The 15,775-nt window shown below is 47.3% G+C and overlaps 1 protein-coding gene and 1 long non-coding RNA gene across 2 annotated transcripts in view; both read right to left on the reverse strand.

Moving 5' to 3' along the window:
• Window positions 1-477: 477 nt before the first annotated feature.
• Window positions 478-15,775, reverse strand: part of SMOX (spermine oxidase) — a 49,646-nt gene continuing 34,348 nt past the window's right edge. Inside the window, exons 4-7 of the mRNA XM_015624928.3 lie at window positions 11,990-12,163; window positions 8,501-9,200; window positions 2,270-2,430; window positions 478-973 (exon numbers count right to left, since the gene is read on the reverse strand). Coding sequence (XP_015480414.1) covers window positions 836-973; window positions 2,270-2,430; window positions 8,501-9,200; window positions 11,990-12,163 — 1,173 coding nt within the window. The 3' untranslated portion in view covers window positions 478-835. The remainder of the gene's footprint in view (window positions 974-2,269; window positions 2,431-8,500; window positions 9,201-11,989; window positions 12,164-15,775) is intronic.
• On the reverse strand, window positions 3,130-8,494 carry LOC117244283. The gene is made up of 2 exons (XR_004497045.1): window positions 5,964-8,494; window positions 3,130-5,659 (listed from the first exon to the last, which is right to left on the reverse strand). It is a non-coding gene; the product is annotated as an uncharacterized LOC117244283 (long non-coding RNA).

A 15,775-nucleotide genomic window follows, 5' to 3' on the forward strand; every position in this document is an offset into this window, starting at 1 on the left:
CTTAGTGACACACATCTGCACAGTCCAGGGGCTGCTTGGATGGGGACAAGTGCTCCTGGTGCACTGGAGGACATTCAGTTAAAGCATAAGGCAACAAAAGAATATCCTGAGTTGGGAGGGACCCACAAGAATCCTCAAATCCCACTCCTGGTCCTGCACAGGGCATCCCAAGAATCCCACCCTGTGCTGAGAGCGTTGCCCAAACACCCTGTGAGCTCTGGCAGCCTTGGGCCAGTGACCACACTGACCACAGTGCTGTCAGCTCTGCCCTAACCAGACCTTTTTGGTCAGGATTGTATTGCTGGCAGAGGAAATCTCAGGTTTGGAAAGGTTCTTCCATACAAACAGCATTTGTGTAATGTGTTTCTGACCTATTTTCAACCTATTTTCCTCCTACTCCAAATTTTATAGGAAGAGAAAAAAAATCCTATTTTTATAATGTTGAATAAAAGAGTGGGAAGTGAAGTGTCCAGGAAGTACCACAGCACCCAGTCTTTTTATTACAACATTTATTTTAGTATAGAAGGCACTTACAATACAGAAAGAAAAAAGAAACAAAACGAACATGATAGGCACCAAAAGTGAAATTAGAATTAAAATGACAGAGAAACAGTTTAACCAGACCAAAAGGAGCACCCTTCCCTGTTAACAATACAGCACATGGAAATGAAGCTATTGGTGACTAACGTTTTTAACAATTAGGACTTTTTATTTATTTATTTATTTTAATAGAAAAGATAAAAGGCTGTTCTACTGTGAACTGAAATAAAACAGAAGCCCTCTCCACACACCTGCAGGAGGATTTGGGAGGTGGTGGTGGTCAGGCAGGGCTCCCTCAGGTCGAGCACTGCAGCAGGTCCTGGTACATCTCGATGAGCCGAGCAGCCTCCCTCTGCCCAGAGAGCACAGCACCGTGGGTCGTGGAGTAATACTTCCTGTGAGTGGCCTCCCCCGAAAACATCACCTGCATGGGCTGCAGGGCACAGCAGAAGGGGCACAGATCAGCACAACTTACTGGGAAGCAGGTGGGAGGCTAAAAGGAGACAAAATTTCTGTGCCCTCCCACACGGGACGGTTTGGGTTGGAAGGGACCTGAAAGATCATCCAGTTCTATCTCCTACCACGGGCAGGGACACCTTCCACCAATCCAGGTTGCTCCAAGCCCCATCCAGCCTGGCCTGGAACACTTCCAGGGATCCAGGGGCATCCATCTGTTTTGGAGTGCTGTTCCTCAAAACCCCCAGGAGATGCACCACGAAATGCCAGTTCCAAAAATCTTAAACAAACCTGCACGAGGCACAGAGCATCTGCCCTGTACCATCTCCTCCCTTTGCTCCCCTAAATTAAACTTTGGTCTTTTAGGCATTAAGGGCATTTTTCTTCTGGACAGCAACTTCAGAAGAATACCAGTCATGTCTCAGAACCCAGAGGGTGAGACACAGCATTTTATCTCTTACAGCAATAGTGAGGGGCTTGCAAGAACTACAACTCGGATTTGAGGCAGGAATTTCTGGGAGGATTTCCCTGGGACCTACACAGAAAGATTCCTGAAACTCCTTCTGGGTTTTCTTAAGTAGATTTCTCCACTGAATAAAATTATTTCTGCTGGGGCCAGGCTCTGGTGGAGGAAATGGACTGGGAAGCTGCTGGAAGGCTGCGTTTTCATCAGCCTTTGGATTTGGACACATAACCCTGAGTGATGGGGTGAGTTTGGCTTAATGTGTTCCTGAGCTGTGTAACCACCTCCATGTGTGCTCCAGCACTCCCTGCTAAATTCAGAAAGCAAAGGCAGTGTCTGGGGAGAAAATTCATTGTCTCCTGCCAAGGACTGGGCCTCCCCCAGCCTGCACTGCCAGCACAGAAAGATTTCCTAATATTCATCCCTGACATTAGCAGGGTCATAAAAAATAATAATAATCTTTCAAACAGACTAGCACGTGCCTTCCTGGGGAATTCTCAACTGGACAATAGGGCTGATGGTCATCAAATGCAGATAACACAGTTCCACAAGTCACACATGTGCAGCTCTTGATAAACTCAGGGAGAGATAAGGGAATCCCTGAGATGTTGGCATTCCACACACCAAAGAGGTAAAATCCTACACACATCATTTGTCCACAGAGGCATCATTTGCAAAAAAAAAAAAAAGGGAAAACACACTACTGGAGGCCAAAGCAGGGATTTTCTCTTTCAGCCTCCCTCCCCAAAAACCTGCTGCCCAGTGTCCCTTCAGTTTTATTGCCACAGACCCCATCTGGGCCATACTCACAGGAGTTTTGGAGCTCTCGGCGTAAGGCAGTGGTTTCGCGAGTTTCTCTACATCGGCCCCACTAGACCCAACCTGGGTGTAGGAGTAGGATCCACGGAAGTGGGGATTGCTGCCCCAGGAGGACCGCAGGATCCGGCGAGGTTTCGGAATGTTTGGATTCCCTGGATGGAAAGCACAAGGTAAAAAGTCAGATTTTGTCCAAGAGGGAAGAGGGCAGTGCCTGAGCAAGGTGTGGGTGACGGGGATTCTCTCTGATTTATTCAACATCTGTCCCAGCAGAGCCCCCAAACCAGATCTCTCTTCCATTAGAGAAGTTTTACCTATTTATATAACACAAATTACCTCCCTTTTTATCTCAGCTCTTCCATTTTCCAGGAATGTGTTGGAATCCCCATCCCTAGAGGTGTCCAAGGAATGACTGGACGAGGCACTAAGTGCCCTGGCCTGCTTGACAAGGTGGGGAATTGGTCACAGGCTGGATTCCATGACCTTGGAAGCCTTTTTCTACTTAAATGATTCTCTCATTTATTTTGGAAAGGATCACTAAAATGTTTAGGCTCCTAAAAGACTGGGAAGCTTCAGGACACATTCTGGTTAGAAATAAAAAGAATCTTCTGGTCACATTTGCAGTGGGGAGCCTGGTGGTGGCCAACATGATTGATCTCACCAAAATTTAGGTATTTTAATTGAGTGCCCAGTCTAAATTGGATGTTTAGGCAGCCTTGTGAGAGAGATGTGCCTCCAAAGAGGAAAGGCAAATCTTCATTATGTGGGGGTATTGAAAAACCTGTCAGAAAGTTCTCAAAGCCTGTATGAGCTCATTCCAACAGACTCCCATAAAGTTGTCTCCAAAATCAAGCTACAATCCAGGAGACTGTTTATTTAACGCACAAGGCATGGAAAGCAGGTTTTTGAGGCTGAAGTGGGATTTCTAGATCGCTGTAGGATTTCCACTGCTAAGAGGGTGTAGGACCTAGAGATGAAGAATGCACCCACGACAGGGTCATCATCAGCCACTGTCCCCATCCCAAAGACCTTGGAGAACATGAGATCCAGGACTGCAGGCCACCAGCTGGTGGCACAAGAGCCTCAGCTACAAGAGTCACACTTTGGAGATCCTCCTGCTAGGCTGGTTTTGGATCATCTCAGTGTCTCTGCTTTTGTTGGAGTCTCATGATTGTATCTGGCATGTCAGGAGAGGAACAGGAGGAAGGACATGGAGAATTCCAATGAAGAGAAATTCCCTCTGCAGGAGCCAAGATCCACCCTTAAGGCAACATCATGTATCCAGGCAAGGTTCAGCTACTTGGGTTGAGTTGAAATCTTCCACAGCAAGGGGAACTGGATGATCATGAAGGTCCCTTCCAACCCCAACCATTCTAGGATTCTTCATGGAAAGGGTTGTCCAGCCCTGGCAGAGCTGCCCAGGGCAGTGTTGGGAGCTCCCATCCCTGGAGGGATTTAAAAGCCATGAGGATGTGGAACCTGGGGACACGGGGTAGTGGTGGCCTTGGCAGTGCTGGGGGAATGGTTGGGATCGATGATCTTAAAGGGCTTTTCCAACTTAAGTAATTCTGTGATTCCAAAAGTTCAAAAAGTAGGAGTTTTGAGATGTTCACATCCTATGCCTGCTTCAGACTCTGTGACAACTTAAGATGTTCAGTCTGCCATGAGACAAACCAAATACCTCCACTTTCTTCATCCCAGCTTAGAGGGACACACCCAAATGTAAACATTGGTCGAGCAATGCATTATTTAGTCCTTATAAACTATTATCCAGCAGTGCCTTCAGCTCCTTAACATCAAGAGCAGGTCCTGGTTCAGCTTCTGCTTTTAGGAGTATCCTGTCAGCCAGAGCTATGGAATAAGGGAACAGAGACTCCTGCATGGCCTGCCCAGAGTACTCTGTGAACACTTTAAAACCAGACCCCAGATCAAAATACGGCACAGACTAGCAAATAAATACATCCCACAAATAAAACACATCCTACAAAGCAATGTTGTTTCAGGAGCAACAGCTTTACATAACAAAGGCCTCTAAAATTTGTTCCTGCAAGACTCTTCAAAGCAGGAATGCCTGGAAGTGGAAAGCCCAAGGGAGTCTGAGAACTGGGAGCTCTCAGATGTGTCAAGGAAATAAGTTATCGTGTTTTATTTTTGAGGGCTGTGGGAAAGCCCAGGAGAACACACCATGGAAGCTGTCAGAGAACACTCCCCAGGCAGGGCTGAGCAGGCACCCACCCCAGAGCGCTGCACAAAAACAGCACACCAGGGGTTTTCAAATAAAAGGAATCTCTGCAGTAGCCTGGTGATGCCTCTTCCGTAGCTGGTGCACATTTCCATGTCCACATCCATTCCCATGAGCTCCTTCCAGGCTCTCCAGCACATCAGGCCACATCAGCAAGACCCAAGTGTCCACTGTGCAGCTACTGTGCCCCTGCACTCTGCATTTCTGCACTTTTTAATGCAAGCAGCTGTTTCCAAGAGGAAAACCAGGAGACCCAGAGGGGAAATTTGGTTGAAGGTCAGACAGGAGCACGTAGCAAAAGCTCTGATTCTGAGCTGTTGTTTGAAGACAGAAACTACAAAGACTGAGAGCCACAGACCTTCAAGGAACATACTTCACTGGACTTTCTCATTCTGCTTTTAAACAGGGTAAATGTGTCTTTGTCCACAGATAAAAGTAACAACACAGATGTGGAAACTTCTCAGTTTCCAACATCCAAAGAGAGATTAAATGGCTAAAAAAAGGATGTTGGCCTTCACTAAAACAGGAGGACACATATCTTCATGCTGCAGATTTCCACTTGTGAAGCTATGGAAGACAACTCCCTGTGCCTCACACAATCCCATTTTTCTTCAGCTCCTGGGAGGTGTGGATACAGAGCTTTATTGGTTATGGGGCTGATTGAATTACCATAAAATCAAGTCACCAATCTAAATTAAAGCACTCAAATTTATTTGCCTACCTGAGAGCAGGGATCTAAGATTCCACCAAGGGAGATCTGTGGTACTGCCCCCACAGCAGAGTGGCTACCCCAGACACCCACATGGGACTGGGAGATGTGATGCAGAACCCAAAACAGATCTGTTCCCCTCCAGAGAAATAGCTGGAGGCCAGGGAGGAAAGCTCAGGGCATCTCCAGCTGCAGCCTGACAGGCTCCAGTGATCCCTTCAGCAGGGAGCCTCTGGCTTCTAATTCTGGGAGCTTATCCAACAAAGAAGGCAGAGCAAGGCTCCTAATTGCTCTGAGGTATTCCATTTAATCAGATTTGGAGGACACTGCTTTTCACCGTCCAGTTGTGAAAAGCAGTAATTGCTGAAGGCTCTTAGGTTAGAACAATCCTCAGAGCTTTTCACAGCAAAGCCACATAATCCCCAACACCGACCTGAGAGGGAAATTCAAGGTCAATTCTCAGAGAGATTCTCAGTGTGAACCTAAAAGAATGGATTTAACTTAAAACTGGTATAACATACTCTGAAGCCAAAGGAAAGGCCACCAGGAGCAACAGACTGAGAAAACACAGTGAGAGACGGGAACCTACCTGGTAATGAATGAATTCTTTCTCAGAAGAGTAAGAGCATGGAGCATTTCATACCCAGAACATGAAAGCCACAAAAGGCAAAGCGAACATTAAAAGGCTGGAAGTATCTGTTTCATTATTGAATATAAGGCTCCCTCTATATACTCACTAGAGAAAAGATGCTTCAGAAGATGTCACAGAGCACCAAGTGAGGTGTGGAAGTTCTGAGCTGCCTTGTGGAAGATCCAGGCTTTCCATGGAGGTCAGGATTCTGGCAGTACAAACTACCAGGTTTTCTAACTTGGTTAGCTGACCTGTGTGAACTCGAGTGGTGGGAGAGGCTTTCAAAGCTGGGCTGGGTGGTGCTAATTAGACCAGAGGAGTGAAGCCATGCTCAAAGGTGGCTCTAGGTGTACCACAGGCTGCTGGCCTAATCCCCACTCACACTCCCCCTGGAACAGATGAGCAGAGAAGGGAGGTGCACAGAGAGCTGAACACACTCCTGTTATTTCAGCCAGCCTGGCACCTGGCCCAGATCAGCCCTGAGGTATTGCTCCTTCTGGGACCTCCAGGGAAAAGGGGAGCAAGGGAAACAGGATAAACCCAGCTCCCTTAGCCAGGGAATCCTGCAAGAGCTGTGAAAAGGTTTTCTACCAACAGGGGGTTTGGGGGCAGGAAGTGGAACAGGTCACGTTGGGTACTGGGCGTTCCAAGACTTTTCCTCTCACAGTTCTGAGCAGCTGCGAGGCCACTTCTCAGCTGATGCCCAAAATGCTCATTGCAGGGCAAGGCCCTGGTAAATCCAGTCTGGAATTCTCCAGGGAGAGATAACCTGGGATTAGCTCTGTTAAATGGACAGTGACCAGGTGCAGCATCAGCTGGAGCTGCAATTGCAGCACAGACCCACGGCCCAGAGCCAACACATTTCCATCCTGGGAGGAGAGGAACATCCAACACACGCAAACAGTAACTGTGAAGAAGCCCAAGAAGGAAGAGGGAGAGCAAACTCCCACGTGCCAAACTACAACAGACCTAAAGAGCCAAATTCCCACTGATGACTTGAAGTGGGTTTTGGATTTTTTTTTGTTTTTTTTATTTTTAAATAGGCCTTAAGAAAGAAAAGCTGCAACAAACAAGGTTGTTTGTTCATTCAGCACTGCAACAACTTGGCCTGTGAGAGAAGAGCCTCCTGCTAAGCCTGTGTAGAGCAGCAGTTCCCTGCTGGGGTCAGGGGAAAGATGGCACACAGGGACTGATGTGACACGGGACATGGGGACACCCAACACCCCTGCACACCAACAGCTCAGGAGGCACAGCTGGAACAAGGATGCAGGCTTGGGCACTGAATCAGAGCTTTTGAATCCAGAGTCTCTACCCTACAGCTCCTGCAGAGAGTGGTAAAACCTCTTTTGGCTGTTCAGTTATGCAGGAAGTCCTCAGATTCCAGGGATAAAGGTTCTTCACCCAGAGGTGCTGGAACAGGCTCCCCAAGGAACAGTCACAGCACCAAGCCTGTCTGAGCTCAACTGGCATTTGGGCAATATTCTGAGGCACAAGGGGATTGTTGGAGCGTCCTGTGCAGGGCCAGCAGCTGGACATGATGATCCTGGTGGGTCCCTTCCAACTCAGGATCCTGTGATTCTGTGACTCTCTGGATCTCCAAGTTGTTGGCAGCAAATGGTCAGTAAGGACAGGGGAAAGCTGCACTTGTGAAGGCAAATTTCTCCAGTTAGCTGGAGCTCCATGGACAAGAGGTAAGGCTGGAAACCCACTGGATGCTGAGATTGGGCTAACACCAGTTAGCAGGAAGATATGTATCATTTAATCACAGGAGCCATCTCTAAAATAGCATAAACCACATCTAATCTTGGAAGATGCTGCTCTTATAACTGCTTGTAACGCTGTATAAACTCAAAACCCTTATTTCAAAACTGCTATTAAAGCCACCACTATTTCAGGGTTACTACCTTACACCTGCACTTGCATAGTGTCTCCCATCAGAGGATGTCAAAGACTCTCAGATACAAAAATCCCTTTTCTTGGTAAGGTGTGCGACCTCTAGAGAAGTGACTGTGGACAAACTAAAGCCCAGAATCGAATCCAAGTATTACTGCTTTAAGTGATTTCATCTGGATTTTCTCAGTGTAATACACCTAAGATTTGCCTCAGTCCAACTGCTGCCCTTAAAGTGATATGTGATCACAGAACATGAAATCTGGGAAGTCCAGGAAGGTTCCAGTGATGAACCCAGAAATTGGGAATTCTCAATATCAATCAATTTTTTGAAATTTAGGCCATTGAGATTTCCATAGAGTTGATACTAAATGGAAGTCAAGGGTGTGATTCAACTACACCTCAGCTGATCTAAACAGGTTCAGCTTCTGACAGGGCTGTGATGCTCTCCACAGCTGAGATCAGCCCTCAGAGCCTGACAGCTTCAGCTGCTGTAAAGTTATTTGTGATTCAATAAAGCAGAGGATGTGGAATCCTCCAGCACTTCTGCCCACCACTTCCTGAGCTGGTTTATCAGCCCCTCTGTATAAATAGCTCCCAGGCACACCCAAGCAGGAGCTATGCTGGAAGCACAGGCACATTCAAAGGGACACAAAATGCCAAAGAACTAAAAATGACTTTAAAGCATTTCCTTCCTCGTGGTTATTCAATCCCCCAGCCCCACGCTCCCTCTCCCACCAGAGCACGGCTGACCTGTAAATTTACGTAGCATTTCGGTGCAGGTTTCTGCCACAGTTTCATCATCACACTTCTCCATAATCAAAGCCTCTTCTCCACAGATCCAGCCACTGAGGACGTGGCCGTACCTCTCGGGAGGGTACAGCACATCGAAGCTGCAGATCTTCTTGTACCACAGCTCCTCGGGATAAGTCAAGCTCTCGCTCTCCGCCTCGTCTTCCCAGACAAACTGGATGCTGTTGCATTCAGAGCTCCAGAAAGGCTCTTCGAACTCCAAGAAGATCTTGTCAGTGGTATTGATTCCCAGTTTCTCAATGGCCATCACCTTGTCCTCAGGCAGGCGGGGATGGAACAGGCTCTCGTGGTGCTTCTTCAAGACTCCCAGGGACACAGTCACAATGACGTGGTCAGCTGGGATGAACTCACAGTCCTCGCACTCTACGAAGACATTGGAGCCCTTGTTCTCCTCAGGGAGGTCACTGTTGTGGTCAGCCACCCTCTCAATCTCCTTGCTGACCGACTGGTTCCAGTGGATGCACTTGACCGGCTTGCGGAGCTGAATGACAGACTTGGGAATGGAGCGGGCCAGAATCTCCACGATTTTAATAAAACCACAAGGAATGACGTGATGGGCCCCAGGGATTTCGGTCCACTCCCCAAATTCACTCAGCGAGACTTCATCCATGCTGTGGGAGCTGCTCTCGCAGCTCTCTACCTAAGGAAAAGCAACACAAAAGCAACATTGCCACAGAGCAACTCCTTTAGCCACAGCACAGCTCTGCAAGGGCACAGAGGAGCTGCGTGAGATGAGAGTGCTGAATTCCACTCTGAAACCAGATTAGTTTTGCTAGTAAAGAAGTGCTTGGCCATAGGATCTGACAAAAATCAATCCTTAGCCTTTCTTGCAACCAGAGAAACCATTTTGTCATGGTGAAGAGTTTGAGTTGTATCATCCAGAGTTCAGAGACCAGAGGGCTGGAGCCCCTCTGATCTGGAGACAAGCTGAGAGCTGGGGCTGTTCAGCCTGGAGAAGAGAAAGCCCTGGAAAGACATCCTGCCACCTTTCAGTATCTAAAGGGGCTATAAAAGAGCTGGAGAGGAACTTTGGAGAAGGCCATGGAGTGACAGGGGAAAGAATTATGGCTTTAAACTGAGGGTCAAATTAAATTAGATACGCAGAATAAATTCTTCCTTGTGAGGGTGGGGAGGCCCTGGCACAGGTTTCCCAGAGAAGCTGTGGCTGCCACAGCCCTTGAACTGTTCTCAAAGCCAGGCTGGACTGGGATAGTGGAAGGTGTCCCTGCCCATGGCAGGGGATGGAAATGGATGGTCTTTAAGGTCCTTTCCAACCCAAACCATTCTTTGAATCTATAATTCCATGATGTCTTTGCTTCTGCACAATTCTGGGTTAAAGTTATGTTTTCTATCCTTTAAAATCCCCTGCAGTGGCCAGGGACCTCCTGTCTGCTGCTCCTACGGCAGAACCTGGAGCTGTGTTAATCAGATGCTCATTCCAGTGCTAATAAATGTTCCCATGAGGAGCCACAGAAAACTTCTGGCAGCTATTTCTGCTGTCTGCAGCTTTCAGCCTGCTGTCAGTCAGCAATCAGCCAGCCAACAATCTGCCAGAGGCGAGAGGACCCGGCACTGAAGGAACTGAAGGAGACGGGAAAGGGAAATGCCAAGATGTGAGCCACGTGTGTTTGATGTGATTACCAAAGCTTTAGATCCATTAACCTGTTGGTTAATGTTTGTAGGAGTATTAGGCATAGCTGCAGCTCCCAACAATCCCTGGAACAAAGGCAGGATGTTTGGCCTGTCTTGTGATAAGCTTCTAATGATAATCCTGATGCACAGGACACAGCGATCTTAAAATCTTCACATCACTGGAGTCACAATCGCTCGAACACTGTAATTCTCCCAGCATTTGAAGGAATATTACAATTCCTTGCCTCACCCTTCGACCTATTTTCCAGGCCTTTCCACACTTTAATGACTGTGCTTGGGAGCCTGACAAGCCTAGACCGTCTCCCTGTTGTGGAGCACCCTGGTGCAGAGCAGGAATCTCTGTGCTGGGACTAAGTGAACAAGTCAAGGTTGTGCCAGCAGTTCCCAGGCTGCTCCTGTGACTGCAGGGACAAACAGGTGCCTTCCCTGTCCTGGTCACTGCCTGATGACTCCAGAGGGGACTGACTGAAGACCCATCTCTGGACTGTGCTGTGGTTCCACCCCACACAAGCATTTCCCAGCCCTCCCCCAGGGTCACACAACACAAAACCTGTGGCACACAGCAGGATCCTCATCCTGCCTGGATGCTCCAACAGGACATTTCTCATTATGAAGTTAAACACTGGCTGCTGTTTGATTCTTTCAACCATGAAAACGTCAGGGAGAAAAACAACAACTACCAAGACTCTAACCCGAGACAGGTTAATCCCCACTCTGTCATCTGATAGTCTAAAGCATGAGAAGCTGTGTTGTTCTCAGGTATTTGCATGAGAAGGGATTTGCAAGACTTGCAGAGACAGCTCTGACTGTGGCAGCCTGGAGCAAGCACAGGAGAAACCTGTGAGGAACAGGAAACCCAGAGCTGTATCCAATGACTTAACCCTGTCTGCATGGGTGCTATTTTATGGGTAACACAGTAAATAACTGAGCTTTACGTGGCAGCTGTGGAGACACCCTGTGATAAAAGGTTTTGGGTGAGGATGGTGAGATATCAGGCTCAGGACACCAGGGTTCAAACCTCAGCTTTATCTCAAATCTCCTGTGAGACTCTTCAGGTCTTTATTCCTCTTTGGTTTAGCTTCCCACCTGAAAACAGTGAGCACATGACAAAGTGCTGCTTGCCTGCCCTGCCTCATCTCAGAAGCTTTTAAGTCATTCTAAGTGAAATAAAAATGACTGATACACTTTACTCATTGAGTGCCTGATGCAGCATTAAGTCCTCATCCCACAGAGAACTCATTTAGCCAAGGCACCAAGAAGATAAAAAGAACTATGGAAGCCATGTGGAAAGCTGGGTTTATACAATTTATCTTGAATTTCATTGCTTTACCTTCAAAATGCTTCTGGGGATTTCTTCAGCAAATTACTAGTATCAAAGTTACATTTCTTCTGGTCTCTGAGAGGTAAAAAACGCTCAGGAAGGATCAAGGGGTGCAGGTGTAAGCCACAAGATAAGACATTACTAAAAAACCTAACTATAGAGTAGCTTCAGGTAAAAAAAAGCAAGTAAATCACACCAGAAAATTTAACAAGGCCTAGGAAAGCCTCTTCTATGAAGAAAACTGAGGGTTTAAGGTAAGGAAAAAAAAAAAAAGAGTAAAGGCATTTTTCCTTGCAGCCCACTGTCAAAAAGTTGTCAATAGAAACACAAACAGCAAGAGAGCACAAAAAGCAATTTCCAGGGCTGGGCAGGGCTCAGCCAGGTGCCTGAGGTTCAGAATTTGTTTGCTCCTACTTTAAACAAAAAGAAAACACCCCAATGATGTGCACACATACCTTCAGGTACTGCTGGATCATGGCCAGTTTCAACCTCTTGACGGCCTCCGTGTCATCCGGGTCGGCCTTGACGCGTTTGCGCACGACGTCCCGTGTGAAAACGCCCACACTGTTCTGGCTCTCAGCATTGACTGGTTTACCTCGTTGGAAGAACTCCTGAGTCAGGTTATAGACCTGCCAGAGACAGGACATGAGGATGGGCCACGGGATTCCCAGCAGGATGTTCCTACACCTGTCCCAACCCAGCACATTCAGATCACCTCCTCCCAGCAGAGCCCACGTCCTTGCTCACATCCGCCAAAAAGCACCAGCTCTTCTCCCACCTCCGTGTCCCAGCTGCAATCCCAGGTTGCTCTAATCTGAAACCAGCCCTTCCAGCCTCTCCATTATTTAGAAGGAATCCACCAGAGTGGGCGAATTCAGTTTCTCAGTTGTTTTCCTGCTGTCCCATGAAATTAGGAAGCAACAAACAGCAAAGGAATTCTGTATGCACACACTTTACTTGAGCACAGGACAGGCAGAAATCCATGGAAAACTGACATCTCTAGAGCCCCTCACCATGAGCCACAAGAAAAATCCTTTGTAACAAATTACACTTCTTTGAAGATATTTCCTGGTGGTTTTTAACCCCAGTTTTCCATACAAGCTACTTAAAGGCAAGGAAACACCATCCACCTCAGACCTTCTGCTTGGGGCTGCCTGGGATAACTTGTATTCCTACCTAAAATACTACCAGAAGAGCCTGCAATTGCATCATGGCTCTTCCTTTCTATGGGAAAAAAAACCTCAAGAAGAATCTTTTAACACAGGAAGGCTTTCAAGAGATGCCTTTCAGAAATGCAGCACATCCCATTAATGACTTGTTTGTCCACAATGTGTCCCCTTCTCATTCACATCATGCCACAGGGTGCACAATATACAAGCACAAGGGATATCCCTGCTTACAGAGTTTTTCCTGTCAAAGATGGTTTGAATACAGTTTATGATCGTTTTTTGGAGACAGATTTGGATATGTCAAGAAGTTGAAGTCTACAGTAAATATCTGGTACAAAGCTGGTGAAACTGTGGCAGCTTTGCCTTCACTGAGCTCCTGGAGCTTCCCATTCCCTGCTGATAGCGCTAATCCACCATGGTTCATGTTCTTCCCACTCCAGTTTTCCTCAAGAGCTTGATTTTATCTTGGGTTTTAGGAATAAAGTGAATTTGAGGAGGCAAAATAGAGGGAGGAAGAGGAAAGGGAGGAGGATAAACACACCGCAGTGGTAGGAATAAGAGGGAGGAGGTCTGTGAGCGAATGGAGGAAGGTGAGTTGACAAGTAAGAGATGAGGAGGAAATTGAAGAAAGTAAGTGGAAGAATGAAAAAAAAAGGGGGGGTGGGTGCAAAATAAACTATAAAAACAGAGAAGAAACAGTCAAAAGGAAAATGTGTGGGACTGGAGAAGACAGAAGAGAATTGCAGACACTGCCTGGGACACAGCCATTCCAAGGAGGTTCCCAGACAAAAAAGCTGGGGCCCAATGTCCTGTATGAAACAAAGGCTTCCAGCAAAGGAAACTTTGGCAGTTTCAGCATCCCCTGGTTCTCAGGTCCATGGATTTCTGAGGCCACAAGCACTTGCAGCAGGTCTGGGCTGCACAGACCTTGCGTCAGCACAACCAGCTCGGCTTTCATAAGCTGATTGAGCTCTGTAAGCAGATAACACACTCACAGGACAAGCAAAGCCCTGCTAAAACCCAGCCACCACTTGGCCCACAGGAGAAGTGAGCCTGACTATGGTTTTGTTAACCATTATATTCCTCACCACCCCACAGGGAGGGGAGCAGGAAGGCCCAAGAGTTCTCTGTGCTGTAACCATCAAGGAAAGTCTTTCCTGGAGGTGCCATCCCATAGATCAGACAGCAGGTAAGTTCAATCACATCAGGATTTCTTATTTCTCCTGTTATTTCCTTGCTTTTCAAGTCCAAGAAGCATTTGGACAACACCCTCAGGCACAAGGTGTGATTTTGGGGGTTTTTCTGTGCAGGCCCAGGAGCTGAACTTGATGAACCTCCTAAGTCACTTCCATCTCAGGATATTCTGATTCCTGGGGGTGCTGAACCATCTGAGGAAAAACAGGAGGCAAAGCTGCTGCAGACAAGAAGCAAAAGGAGAAACAACAGCAGGTCCAGCATTGAGAGATATAGTGTCAGAATAAATGAATGAAAAAGATGCTCAGAATGTATGTTTTAATGAACATGAGCAGCAAACACATCCTGTAAAAGAAGGAATGGAAAAGCTTCACTAGGACACCTCATTTAAGGTAGACTTCCAATGAAGCAGGAGCAGAATTGTGCTGTCTGAAGTTGTTGAATTATTCAGGCTTTCCTTCCCCAGATGGGGAAAGCATTGTCATTCCTATGGGATCACCACTGGGGTCACTGGGAACAGGCACTTGTAATATCTGAAAACCCATACTCCTACAATCAATTCAGCATTTCAGTAGCAGAGTTCCTGAGACAGTAGAAATGGGCCTTCCCTCAAAGATCCTGGGGAAAGGTAACAACAAGAATGACCTGAAAGATTCAGCTGATTTTCTAGTTAACCCTTCAAAATCTCCCTACATCCAAACCAAAGTTCCATGTCCAGCAGCAAGGAGAGCTACACCTCAGACAGTCCAGACAACCTTTGCTTTTCTATTGTCACACACCTGATACAAACAGGGAACAAAACCAAAGGACAAGACTGCATCAACTCCCATCTCTTACCACTGGCAATCTCACATCCCAGCAGGATGACCTAAACATTTCTCACTCTAAAGCTCCCCTGGGCTGGGACAGAACAAGTGGCCCTGGAAGCCTGTCTGAAAAAACAGAAGTAAAAGACACAGAACATCTCAAGTAACCATTCATTCTAAGCAGTTTTCCTTCCCTCATTCTGAAGGTTTGCACAGAATCCTCCAGGGAATTCACAGAATCATGGAATCGCTTGGGTAGGAAGGGGCCTTAAAGCCCATCCAGTAAGGGACACCTTCCACTATCCCAGGTTGCTCCAAGCCCCATCCAACATATCCTTGGACACTTCCAGGGATCCAGGGGCAGCCACAGTTGCTCTGGGCAACCTGTGCCAGGGCTTTCCCACCCTCACAGGAAAGAATTTGTTACCAATATCCCATCTAACCCTGACCTCTGGCAGTGGGAAGACATTCCCCTTGTCCTGTTACTCCATCCCTTGCCCAAAGTCCCTCTCCAGCTCTCTTGGAATCCCTTCAGGCACTGGAAGGTCTCCCTGGAGCTTTCTCTTCTCCATCCTGAACAACCCCAACTCCCTGGGTCTGCAAGACAGAAGGGGTTGAAGGTAAGAAATTAAAGAGTTTAATTGAATGTCCATAGTCCTGAAACAGTTTCACTTCATCTTCCACCTTCTGTCTTCTTTCTGACCAGCTCTGGGGCATCCCACATGTGCAGGGAACGTGGATTCCAGCAGGGATGTCCCCTCTGTTACCTACAGGCTTCCTCTTCCACGTGTTTATTTACTACCTACGTGCTCCTCCACCACAGGAAAAGGCAATTTCTTAGGAAGAACAAAGCTAAATAAAGAAGTTTCTCCGTACTGAAGGAGGTCAGGAAAGCACATCCCCATCCACACTCCTTCCTGTCAGCGCCGCTGACGATGCCCAGCATTGTCTTTTTCTCACTTGGCTTAAAAACTGCTGTGACTTAATCCCTGTCCAGTAAAAAACCCTGATGGAGATAGGGCTGTGCTGTTCCCAGGCCAGACATCTGTCAGTGCAATAGAGGCAGGGAGGG

The sequence above is a fragment of the Parus major genome, chromosome 4 (genome assembly GCF_001522545.3).
Source record: "Parus major isolate Abel chromosome 4, Parus_major1.1, whole genome shotgun sequence".
NCBI classification, from domain to species: Eukaryota; Metazoa; Chordata; class Aves; order Passeriformes; family Paridae; genus Parus; species Parus major.